Source organism: Anser brachyrhynchus (genome assembly GCF_964034855.1).
Source record: "Anser brachyrhynchus genome assembly, chromosome: 7".
Lineage (NCBI taxonomy): Eukaryota > Metazoa > Chordata > Aves > Anseriformes > Anatidae > Anser > Anser brachyrhynchus.
This window is the reverse complement of record NC_137701.1, coordinates 39,996,569-40,009,309: the sequence shown is the minus strand read 5'-3', so window position 1 is coordinate 40,009,309 and position 12,741 is coordinate 39,996,569. Positions and strand designations below refer to the sequence as shown.

At 40.3% G+C, this 12,741-nt stretch overlaps 1 protein-coding gene across 1 annotated transcript; it reads left to right on the top strand.

Annotated features, from left to right (window-relative positions):
- Positions 1-2,148: 2,148 nt before the first annotated feature.
- Positions 2,149-11,658, top strand: NMI (N-myc and STAT interactor). Its single transcript, XM_080599194.1, has 10 exons — positions 2,149-2,466; positions 3,453-3,503; positions 5,167-5,244; positions 5,554-5,712; positions 6,457-6,564; positions 7,652-7,814; positions 8,749-8,855; positions 8,969-9,158; positions 9,841-9,947; positions 10,914-11,658. The coding sequence occupies exons 2-10, from the start codon at positions 3,459-3,461 to the stop codon at positions 11,100-11,102; spliced, it is 1,146 nt and encodes a 381-aa protein (XP_080455320.1). The 5' UTR covers positions 2,149-2,466; positions 3,453-3,458; the 3' UTR covers positions 11,103-11,658.
- The last annotated feature ends 1,083 nt before the right edge of the window (positions 11,659-12,741 follow it).

The window sequence follows — 12,741 nt, the reverse complement described above, 5'->3', positions numbered from 1 at the left end:
CAATTAACAAATCAAAGTCAACTCCATTTTCAGTTAAGGGACTTGGTCCAATTCAGTATCTCCAATAAATCTCCTTCCCAGAACAAGCACAAACACACTGTTCAGCTCAAATCCCAAAGCAGGCCATGTGAACAGATTGGATTTGCTGCATTCCCTGGTGTTCGGAGAAATAAGGTTCTTTCAGATCAGTGGTGACTTCCCAACATGACCATGGTTACTGGAGGACAGCCTGCCACTCTGACATTTAAATCTAAAATCTGATGTACTTAGGTCATAACATAATCACCTCCTCCTCCTTGGCTACTCCAGCTAAACCTCTCCCTTTTACTCATCTCATTAGTAACCAGCTTTGTGTTTACAAAGCAATAGTAAACATAGTTATCCATTGTCAAGGCAGAAAAATAATAATAAAAATCTCTTGAATACAAGGTCATAGTTTCATCCACCAACCTTAAAAACAGATAAGGACATTTGAAACTGTCATAATAATTACCTTATCGGTAAAACTCCCTCTGAATTCAGCGGCATAAGGTGACCGCTGTCCAAGCAGGGTGCAATCCAAAGTTCCCGTTGCACAGCCAAGGAAAGCAGCAGTTCTGAAACCCCTGCTCTGCCTGTTCCTGCACAGGCTCCCACAACTGCGTATGAAGAGCCCAACCAATTTCACTGTAACGCTCCATTGCTATACGGATATTCCTGCTTTGCCCTGAAAGCGTCATTCCAATTTTGAAGTGACAATGCCAGCATCTATTCTTCGTCTGTTTGGCATATTTTGAATTTCTGAGGATTAAATTCTTCAAATAATCAGTGCCAACTGACTGCTAACCATACAAAATACTTTGGCCAATGAGTACAAGTCTGGTTGCAGTTCTGAGGGTAACATTTAAAAGTTAGTCAGCTTAGCCTTAAAGGAAACCTGACAGTTTTTTTCCTGAAAGCAATACACTTTCTTCTTTTCCTGGCCTAGAACATAGACATTGCCCAAATTTTATTCATGTCTGCAACACATCTGCTATGTGTATCTAAATGGATGTTAACCGTGTTGAACTCAGTCAGCTGTGTCCGACTGCTTGGCTACAATCTTGGAGGCATTGTGTGTTCCTGAATCCAAGGGCTATTAATAAAAGACACTTGTGGCACTTTTTTTTTTTCCCACTTCCCCATGTTTAAGCATACACATTTTGTGTCTTCCACCTGGCAACTCCTTTCACGAGTTCAGTCTGTCCCATTGACACAGTCTGCAGAATGAAGTGAGCCATAGCAGCTCTCTCAGGATCCATACATGACTTTTCCTTCGTTACCTACATGAAGAAGGATCCCTCAGGAAGCAAAACCTTCTATCCTCCTCTCCAAGGAAAAGCCAGTGGTTTCTCCACCTCAAACTGATCATCATGGACATCTAACCCTTTTTTTCCCTTTAGAAACTCTTCCCTGAGGTCTCATTAGAGAATGAGTGCCCACTGCCTAAGACGGTGAACATTTGCAAAGGTAAGTCACTTCACACCAGCCCACATTTCATGGCTTCTCTAAGTTGACTTCCATACTCGAAGAAGCTCTCCTCTTCCGTCCCTGTGCTGGCACTAGCAGGTGTGGATGCAGGTCTGGTGTCTGATCTGGCCAAAGCAGGGGACTTTCTGAGGGGGAGAAAGGGAAATAATTGTCAGTGGTGCTCCAGTCTGACTCGCCAAACTCGCGATACAGCCAGCCAAGGGACTTGAAAAACACTCCAAGGGGCTTTAGACATTTACTGAATGAATTGGCGTTGGCTATAGACCATAAATTACTTGTTGCCCAGTTCTGTGAGTCAGCCATTCATAATTTTTATGCTTATGGAAATTTATATACTGAGGCGTTTATAAAGCAACTGTGCTCCTGCAGGAAGATGAAGCCTTCTGCTTGCTGAGGGAAGGCTCTGGCTCATCCCTTGGACCCAGGATGGCAGACTGCCTGCATCCCAAGGAACATGTGGCTGCTGCCCTCCTCTTGGTTTCCAGAGCTCTACATTTTCCAGAAGTTGTTTTTAAGGATGTTGCATCCATTAGCGGAGGGTTATTTCTGTCCCTGGATGTTTACACCTTTTGCCACCGCCTGGTAACCCATTCTTGATAAAACTCACATGCTTCCAGAGAAGGTGGTTTGGAATAAACAGCTAAAACACACATTCAGCAGAATTATGTCACAGTTTGTGCCTGCCCGCTGCTCACACGGCCCGGCCCGGCCCTGCCTGCGTCCGCCTGGCCCCCCGCCCCGTGGGGCCGGCCCTCCGGGCGGGCGGGGAGCCGCGGGGAGGAGGAGGAGGAGGAGGAAGGTGCCGCCTTCCTCCACGTCATTTCGAGGAAGAGGACAGCCCGCGGGGCTGGCGAGCCGGCAGGAAAGAGAAAGCGAAAGGCAGAGGGACAGGGAAAGAGAGAGGGACGGAGGCGGCGCGGGGGGCTCGGCGCTGCGCGGGACCCGGCTGCCCCCCAGGTACCCGCGGCCGCCCCACGGCGCTGGGGCCCGGCTGCCGCCGCCCTCGCTGCCCCCGAGCTCCGTCCTTCGGCGGGCCGGGGAGGAAGGCGAGCCCCCGGCCTCACGGCTGGGCTGCCCCTTGTCCTCCTCCCTGAGCTCCAGGGGAGGTGCTGAGGCTGGCTGCCGGGGGGGCAGTGCTCTGGAGGCGTGGAGGTGCTCCTCAGTTATTTCAGTTAACTTCCTCTGACCATAACCTGAGGCGTACGCCTCGGTAAATATTGGTTTCATAGCACAGAGCAGACTGGGACGCTTGGTGGCTAACCAAAGGCAGCCTCAGCTTCCAGCCTTCAGCAGGTGCTGCAGTGTCATACAAAAGCTGGGCACAGGATTTGGGGATATGAGCGCTAAGCGAGGTCAGGGCACTGGTGCCCACCCATACCGGCATTTTTGGGAGGTTGTGAGCACCGTCAGCACCTGTGGTGCAAAGTCCTGGTACTTCCCTGGCCTAGGTTTGCTTGAGAACTGGTGTGCCTTCATGTCTGTCTGTCTGCAGATAAATGGCCTGTGATCGTCTCTAAATTCCTTTTTATCTGCCCCCCACAAAATCTTGTGGCAACAGGTTCCAGGTGTTACGTTATCAGCTGTGGAAAAAAAAAAAGAAGGGTATTTTCATGTGCTTTAAGCAGATTTAAGTGTTACACCACTTAATCACAGAGCACACATAATGTTATCTGTTTTAGTAACACTATATGGAGCAGAAAGTTAACATAAGTTTCAGGACTGAAATGCTAAGTTGTGCAATATAGAATTTTTCATGTACATCTCTGCTTTTTAGGTGTAGTAAGGAAGGAGGCTTCAGAAACCCAATATATAAATTTTTTTTTTTTTAAGAAAATGTTGTATCACTTTATCCCAGCAGAGCTTACGGTATTCCATTCTGGACTATTTGCTACAAAAAGAGCCAATACATACAATTCTTGTAATTATTTTTTCTGTTCCCTCAGGTTTCAATGGATTTATCAAGTTCACTGCTGCCTTTAGAAGATAACGGTTTTGTAAGTATTTCCTGATGTGTTACCTGGTAAAGTCTGTATTTGATAATAGGATCTCTGCATGGAGATTTGTGCCTGGACTGCTAAGACAGTGCTTCTTAAACTTCTTGTCTCACTTTCTTCCATCCTTTAATACTTTGGACATTCCTCGTCCTCTCCATCCTCACTTTAATAACATCTTAAATTCCAGATGTCAGTGCCCAATATAAATCTTTCCTCAAACCTCATACCTCAGTTTGTAGCAGGGCTTCCCTTTCTCTTTCTTTCCTAACTGGCTCTTGTCTCCATAGGGAGAGTCCCATTCCAAAGTGTCTGCGTTACAGACTGTTAGAATTTCCTCGTCTGCTCATCTGTTTCCATGGAGGTTTCTTAAGGGAATTTCCTTTTTCCTGGTGCCTCCCTTGATCCAGTTCTTGCAGCATGGCAAGTAGTTTGGATGGGACTTTCCCTTGGTTTTCTTGTGTTTTCTTGGTATTTTTCTATTTCTTTGAGGTTGAAAACTGTTGCGGTTGAGCATTTTCCGTAACAAACAGGCATCCTTTCTTATCATCTTACAGCTGTTGAACGTGCATCATTCTGCTTTCCTGCACTCAGTCCCTTGAGTGAAGGAATTTTTTTCCGGTTCTAAGTTATACGCAGATGGGGATTTCCCTGTTGCTTAATAGGCATTTGAAACTGGACGAAGTTGTAGGAAAAAAAATACTTTATGTTTTATTGCTTTTAGGAAAAAAACAGAATTAGCAAGAGAATTAACTAGATTATCTAACAGGCCTTTTCCATGTCTAAATTTCATGGTTCACATTCAAGTTTTATGTAATCTTAAGTAAAAGGGAGGGATTGTTTCAGCAGGTCTCTTTGGATTTTTTTTTTCTTTTCTGCAGAATATTGCAGTCATAGAAACAAAACAGAACAGAGAATATGGGCTTTATCCAGTTGTAATTTCCCTGTGCTTCTGAACTTCTGCCCTGAAGCAATTAAAATCTGAAATTCTTCTTTTATTGCCTTTCCCACCTGATGTTACCATTCATTGTCTAACCTGCCTGAGCTTGGAAACATCCCATTTTGCGTTTTTTTTTTTTTCTCTTTAGGCTTGTATATTCTTTTTACACCTTCTTAGAGAAAGCGCTGAGAAAGCTTATAGATAAACCTTTGCAGGTTTGGGGGGCTTAGCTCCCTGTGGAAGAACATACTTTTATGATTTATTAAAATATTAGCCTGTGAATATTTTCAGTTGGATAATTAGCAAATAATGAGTACTGACTGTTTTCTTAGATTTTTGTCCTGTCTAGCCAATTAAAGTAGTTCACTGATTTGGACTAATTGTCTGAATGTTTTTTAAAAAAATAAAGTGGTATATGCTATCGTGTGGAATGAGGATACTAGGAAGATTTAATTATGAAGTATGATGGGTTTCTCAAAATGTCTGACTTACCACATATCTTGCCTGCACAACTGGAGAAAAACAGGAAATGGGCATACAGACAAAAAGCATTGGACTTTCACTACTGCTGATACATTGAAAACTGCCATTGCAAAATGTGTTGTCTAGCTGCAAAGGGTTGTTTTTTTAAATCATGTAGACTAATTTGAATTGTTTGGGGTGTCTTGGTTATGCCCTAAAAGGGAAATAAAATTCCGCGTGCCTTGCCTTTTCTTTTCTCTCCAGTGTATGACAACTCCTGGTCCTTCTGACACATCCAAAGATGAGATGGAAAGTCTTAAACAAGAACTGCAAAAATGGAAGGCAAGTTCTATAAAGTGTATAGAATCATGGAAATTAGCTCAAAGATACTTCGAAGACCATTAGTTCGCCCTTCTAAATCCAAGTCGGCTCTCGCCCTATCATAACAGATGTTTTTCTGACTTGCTCTCTGTTCTTTAATGGTACTTACATGCTTTTGTTAATCTGAGTGGAAACTATACTTGTATGTCTAAAAGAAGTATTTATCCAAAGCATTAAAATAAATAAATAAATATAAAAAGCTTAGCTAAAGTTTTGTTTGTTCTTGTGGGGAAAAAAATTTTCAAAGAGTCTTTTTCTTTTATCATCCAGGAAAGACTTGAAAACGCTGAAAAAGTAAAAGCTGACCTTCAAGTTTGTAAATTAAGTGCTGACAAAGAATATGTTAAACTACAGGATGAGCTGACATCGCTAAAGGAGCTTGAAGAGAACCTTCATAAAGAGAGTATTAAGTCTAAGGACATCCACGAGGTATGGAGGCTTACAGCTCTCAATATTTGGGGAATTGTGAGGGAGGTTTTGGTTAGAGAAGATAAGAGTAGGATTTCCGTTCCAGTTTAAACAGCTTTACCACTTTGCAGACTCTAAGATGAGGCTATCTTGCACACAGTTTTTCAATGGCAGATTAAGAACTGGTACAATAAAATAAAACTTACAGTAACGTTGGAAGAGCGAAGGCAGAACTGAGACCTATCTTGTGTAGAAAATGAAGGCAGGCAAAACCAGTCTTCCTTTTCTGAGATTCTCTGCCAAGAGGTAAGTTTCAGTTTTGTGTGATAAAGAAAGAATCGAATGGGTTGTTTCCACTGCTTTCTCAAATCCCAGCACCTGATAGATGTTACAGCACCCAAGGGATTAGCGTTTCTTAAATGACAAGAAGCTGGCTTCAGCCAGAACTTGTCTGAAGATGGCTCTTCTTTCTAGAAATAATTGGTGCATTACCTCAAAGTGCTGTGTAGTCATTGGTGCAGTAACAGGAGAATTTTCTGTAGGCTGTCGAGGTTGTTTCAGTGAAGTTTTTTGTTTGGCCTGAGAAATGCTGATGAGCAATTAAGGCTTCAATATTGCGAACTACTAAAATACAATTAATAGGTTAAATGTGAAGACATAATGCATGTATAATAATTGAAAGCTGAAACAGTTTCTACTGTCTACGGATTTTGCTGGAATATCTTCTACGTGTTTAATTTTGCATTTAATATTTTTGTGCTGTAGAAAGAACTTTGTGTACTAAACCAAGAAAACAGCAAACTGAAGAAAGAAATTGAAAAGCTCAAAGAAGACCTTGCAGAATGTAATTCAGAGCTTTCGTGGGATGGTAAGGTAAGGTTTGAAGTACTTTGCAGTTTTTCTTTTGGAAGGGCACATTTTTATTTTGCCAGTTCTAGACCATTGGGGCCAAGTTGTTCAGCAACCTTTATTGATTTCAATGTAAAATAAAGCTTGAGGCTTTATTTTCCTATTTTACCTGGCAAGGTAGTGTGAAGAAGGTTAAGGATGTGGAAACAAGTACAAGTGTGTGAGATACTGAAAACACGAGAAGAATGAAGAAAAGCAGGAAATGGTTAAATGGAAGACAGTGGAGTAAAAAATTCACATAGCATTGCTAATTTTCAAGTACTTGCATTTTATATTTCTTGGGTAAGAGGATGGAAGGAAAAATGTGTCCATTGGCAGTAGAGGGAACAGAAAGAAAACAGACTCCTAGATAAGATGCTAGTTTTGAAGATATGTGGCAGGAATGCTTTTATTGCTCTGGCTATTTTATCTTGACACAAACAATATTTTTCTTCTACACAGGATTTTAGTTTGAAACAGTTATGTAAATGGGGAAAAAAAGAGGTATCTAAAACTCCCTCAAATCTATTAAAGCAGCTTTCCCTAACCAACCTTTTCATGAACACTTAAGTGTATGGTAGTTATAAAATACTTGGCTATTCGTGTCTTTATTACTATGATGGTAACATGCAAGGCAGTTCATTAGCAGATTTAACATTTCTGTAGAGCAGCGATGCAAGTGGGCAAAAGTAAGTGGTACCATGAACGACTCTGATACTTGCATTTTACAGATTTTACTTACCAAAAGTATTCTAATTCTACAGATAGTTGAAGTCTACAGGTGTTTCTGAATTTTTACTGCATAGGGTCAAGTCCAAGTTCAAAGTTAATCAAGGGAAAAAATAGAAAACAAACCTAAACTCATGGACAAGAATCTGAGGAATAGACATGTGCAACAAGTCAGTTAGTTAGCAGTTAGACGTGTGTTACCAGCTGTGACTTCAATCTGCGTGACTGTTGAACCTGAAAAATACGTGTATATGGCAACTCAAGTCAAGACTGTACCGTTCGTTTTCCTGTTAGGCAATAATTACATAAGTGTTTTTTCTCTATCTTGATTCTAAAATATTAGATTGAAAAAAAGGTAGCAGACATGAAAGTGGAGTTCACTCACATGGAAGACACGAAGGATGATTTTTCAGATATCAATACTCGCTGTGTTTTTTCTGTAACATCAAAAATCCCATTCAAACTGAATCAAAACCAGGCACTGCTTACTTTTGAAGATGCAGAAGGTATGATGCATGTTTTAAGTATAAAATTAATGTCTCTGGTGCCTTTCATTACCAAAGGGAAAAGGTTTACAAAAACATTTAGGGGGAAAAAAGCCTCAGCAACAGCCAAAGAAGAGTACACATGGAACTTTTCACTATTCTGCTGCCAGTCATTAACAAAAAATTCTTCCAAGTGCTCTGCATGCATGTTTGATTACCGCGTTTCTGCTATCAGCTAATACAAACAATACTTTGTGTTCGAAATTGGGAATATGTTTCTACCTCAGTTTTGTTAAGTATGATTCAAAATGTTTTGACAGCAGAATTTGATTACTTTCTTTACTCAGTACTTTATTCTGACAGAAGTTACGCTGGTTAAGTCTACATGCATCAGGTGATGGGTAGATGTCAGACGATAGAGGGATGGTGCGGTCTGCAAGTTGCCTGCTTGCCGCTGAGATGCCTGCTGCTTGGCCTGCCTGGTGCTTGCCTGCAAGGAGCCTGCAGGCAGTCTGCTGGGCCTGCGTGCTGGCTAACTCAGTTATGCAAGTATACTGCAGATGTAAAGCTGGTGTCTTGATTCATGTATTTCAGCTAAAATCTAACATTCCTAATAGGCATTCTCTACAGCTGGCAATGATGTGGTTTTTATCAATGGATCTTTTAAATAAAATACAGAAAGGCTAGTATTAATATTTGACACAGTGAGAGCATCTTTTGACAGCATCTTTTATTCTAAAGATAGTATCATATTTTAGCTGTTGACTATAACTGGTGAGATTTAACAGACATAGACATGCCTGAAGATGTAGGTAGTGGGATATGGTTGCCAAACTTACTCATTTCTTACTTACTGATTTAAAAAGAGCTTTTGCTTAAGAGACTGAGGAATAGTCATGTTTTTATAATGATTAAACAAGGCTTTTCTCAGCTGAAAACTTGTTATTTTCCTCAGTTGCCCAGAGACTGATAAAAACGGGTAAGCATACTCTGAACCTGGACAGAAAAACAACAGATGTGAAAGCAATGCCTTTTGCGCTTGGAATGGGAATCAAATTTGAGGTAATTAACTAAAATATAAAACTATAAAGATATATACTTGCAGTACATAAAAGACTTTATGTTCAGTCTTGTGGGTGTTTTCAATCACAAAATGCACAAATTATTTTTGTTAGCTCCATGTCACTATTTCTGGGAAGAAGATTGATGTTTCAGAAGTACCTGAGCTATCAATTCCTGATGACTGGGTGAGAGACAAATTAGAGCTGAATTTCTACAAATCTGAACATGGAGGAGGAGAAGTAGAAAATGTAAAATACGACAAGAAGTCTAGAACAGCTGTTATTACATTCCTCAAACCTGGAGGTATAGTATGTAATACTTTTGTTAGCTGGATGGGCAGGCCGTCTCATCTGTTTCCATTCCCTTATGTTCTGTGTTAATTTAACCAGTGAATGCAAATAATCCTTCCCTCCTGGGAAGCTCTCCCTCCTGGAGAGTTAAGTAGATCAGGAAAAGATGTGGTTTCACACACATATCTGTAAATATAGTGTTACTTCATCACATTCCTTTTTGATCAAACATGACCTGATATGTAGCTCTTCAGCTTTGTTTCTATCTTAACTTTGTCAAAAACTTTTTTTCCTTTGCATTACTAGACACATATTGTGAAGAGAAAGTTAGGAAAATGTGTTTGATTTTTAGCTCTTGTTTCATGACAGTAAACTTAGAGAAGCATTCAGTTTGCCCAACTCCAGGCATTTTGGTTTTAGTGTATGAAATTCTGAAAAGATCGGTGGAGCCACATCTATTTAGAGCAGCTACTTTAGATTTATTTCAGAAGCTTTTGAGGGTATTTACTGATCTTGCTTTTTTGGAACTGCCAAATGGACTTTTTTCAATTTGCATATGAAGAATCTGCAAACACGCTGTCATATATTAGTTTCTAAATCCAAATAAGGAAGATTAGCCTGCTCTTTGATATGCTTACAAAATGCATTTGAGGTTATATTACTGTTATTCCTCTTCTTCTCTGTCTCCCTTACAGCAGCCAATGGCTTTGTGAGAAGTACTAAATGTCCTTTCTTTGTAAATGGAAGGCACTACAGGCTTCATGTGTCTCCAAGCACCAACGTACACATGGAAAAGCTTCAGGTAAAAAAATCTATTTCAGGCTACTCCCTAAACAGAGCAGGTATGTGGGAAATATGAGATATGGGCGGAATTTTCAGTTCTGAGGACTGAAGAAGCTTTTCTGTACTCAGTTTGTGAAACTTAATAGCAAGTGTGCATCTGCAATATGCTGCTGTGCAGATAATCCTATGTTTTGTAGTGTGAGAGCTATAATTTATTTTAAAAGGGCATGCATGTCTTTCTTTGATTAAATTATATCATTACTTACCATAATGTCTGTGCCAGGCAGGAGGCAGATACTGAATTGTTTGTGAAGTATGTTATTAGTAGGCGCAACGTTTTTCCATGTCACAAAGCACTGTCATGTTCAGCCCTAATGAGAGGCCTTGTTGATAATCTCAGGAGAGACCCTTGTTCTATGAAACACTTGAACACTTGCTCATTCTTTTTTTTTTTTTCATTTAGTTGTTCGACCCTAATAGTAACTTCTTTTCCTTTAGCACTAGTTTGCTTGCTCATGATATGCTCACTGAAATTGTCTTTTACGTTGTATGAATAGATTGTAATCAAGTCAGTGCTATGTATATAATCAGGCCTTTATAATTAAAGCATTGACTAGCATTTGTGCACTTAAAAGATATGACATTCTTTGCAGATGTGTATCATATATCAGCATTGATTTTGATGGAGTGATACGGTCTGTAACCATTAGAGATCCCCCAAACCAGTGTATGCATTAAGGAGTGTGGGACAAACCAGTTAGGGAGGCCAGGCACAATTTCTATTAAACTTAGCACTGTATGGTAAAGTTCAGAACTCGTTAATGTCAGTGACAGACACATAGCACATTGACCAAAATCTTAAAAGGTGATCAAAGATCCTAGCCATAGCTGATTGAGAATGTTTATTTCCAGTATCTGTCAACTCCTTTAGATGTACGTGTGACAGCTGATGTATAATACAACTTTCTCTTTCTGTCTTAAACAGCTCTATTCTGGGATTTCTAAGAATTCCATTCTGCTGAAAGGAATTGCAGAGACTGAAGATGATGAGGAAAGTGTACAGGACATGATTGAAATTCATTTTCAAAAGCCTAGTAATGGTGGTGGAGAAACAGAGAGAATCAAATACGTATCAAAAGGAGCTACATGGGTTTGCTTTGAGGAGGACGCTTAGAATGCCAAATGGAAAATCGGAGATCAAACTCATGAAGTTCTGACTTTTTGTTTCATCCGAGACGCAGGAAGTTACAACAACACTTCTTGTAGAATTGTGCTTAAATGTTCAGAAATTTATATCTGAAAAGGGAACTACCTGTCTTTCTCATTTGTTTAATGGCACAGACTTTGCATAGAAATTCGGTAAAATGTACTGCTTTGTGTTCCAGATGTTCCTGGTTAAAGTCAAGGAAAAACCCTTACCAGCACATAAAACTTAATCTAAAATTTGCGTTTTGGAAACCTGTGGACTTTTACTGATTGGAAAAAAAAATAAAATACTGCTTTTAGCTGTCAAAATGCTATTACTTCCTTGATACTTCCTCTAGGATCTGATCCAAATGCTATTGAACTTCTCATAAATCAATAGCCTGGTTTATTGTTTAATATCTGTTTCTACAATTACATTTTTGTTCCTTTTTTTTCAAATTGAAAATACTACAGTTAAGACTTCAGATGATTCTTTAAAACAGACTTCTTTGTAACAGTGCTGGATTAAAAAATCTGATGCTGAACACTGGGTCTGAGGAATTTATTTAGTTGCATGTGACTGGCCAGGCTGCCAGCTCTGTGAGGGTGTGTATTAGACGGGTCATTTGAAAAAGGCATACAGACTTTAGAAGGAATTATTTTTTCAGCATGTTAACTTCCCCTTTGTTTTCCAGTTTATCCTTTCAGATTTTTGAAATAAAATGGAATTGCAAAGTCAGAGAAGGATTTCTTGTCCAAAGGTGGATGTTTTTACTTTTCTGCTGTGCTCATGTTTATTTGCCATCCTCGGGGGCAAAAACAGTATGGCACCAATAATCTTAATTTCCAAGTATCACAGCTCTAACACAGAACCACAGAGGGGTTTGGGCTGGAAGGGACCTTAAAGCCCACCTGGTTCCAAACCCCTTCCTTGGGTGGGGACCTCTCCCAGCCCAGGCTCCCCAAACCCCATCCAGCCTGGCCTCGGGCACCACCAGGGATGGGGTAGCATTGGCCAGGGCCTCACTTCTGAGTAAAGACTTATATCTCCTCCTCATATCTAATCTAAAGCTGCCATCTGTTGCTTTAAAGCCGTTACCCCGGTCCTATCCCTGCACTCCACCACTCTCCCCAGCTCTCCTGTAGGCCCCCTGAGGTACTGGAAGGCCGCTCTAACTCCCTTCTGTAGTATTTGACATCTTAGTATGCAGAAAAAAAGCACTTTAAGGGAAGCACTACAAATATATCTCAGGTGGAATTCTAAGAGAAACTTTTAATAGACAACAAATACATATAGGAAACTAAAAGACTGCTAGCACCACGGCTGACTTTGCTGGTGGGAGAGATACGTGTGACTGTAGCTCCTCTTACTGTTTAGTGCGTGCAAAGGCAGGGATTGATTATCTGGCAATTGTGAAATAGGAAAAAAAAGGAAAGGGGAATGATTTGTTTATGGGGATTATGTGCTTTTGCCTGTAACAGTCCTAAAATATCGATGAGATCAAACGCCTTAAAAAGAAAAGAGGAGGAAAACTTGACGAAGACTGTCAGTAATTTTAACCATACCTCACTGATAAACGTTGAGAAAGAAGTCCTTGAAAATGGAAAACATTTAAAATTCTCCTGTG

Excerpts from the sequence above, each read along its gene's own strand:
- NMI (XM_080599194.1), top strand. The coding sequence starts at position 3,459 with ATGGATTTATCAAGTTCACTGCTGCCTTTAGAAGATAACGGTTTT. Across the intron at positions 5,713-6,456 it reads AGTCTAAGGACATCCACGAG|AAAGAACTTTGTGTACTAAA; the intron begins GTATGGAGGCTT and ends TTTGTGCTGTAG. Across the intron at positions 9,948-10,913 it reads TACACATGGAAAAGCTTCAG|CTCTATTCTGGGATTTCTAA; the intron begins GTAAAAAAATCT and ends TGTCTTAAACAG.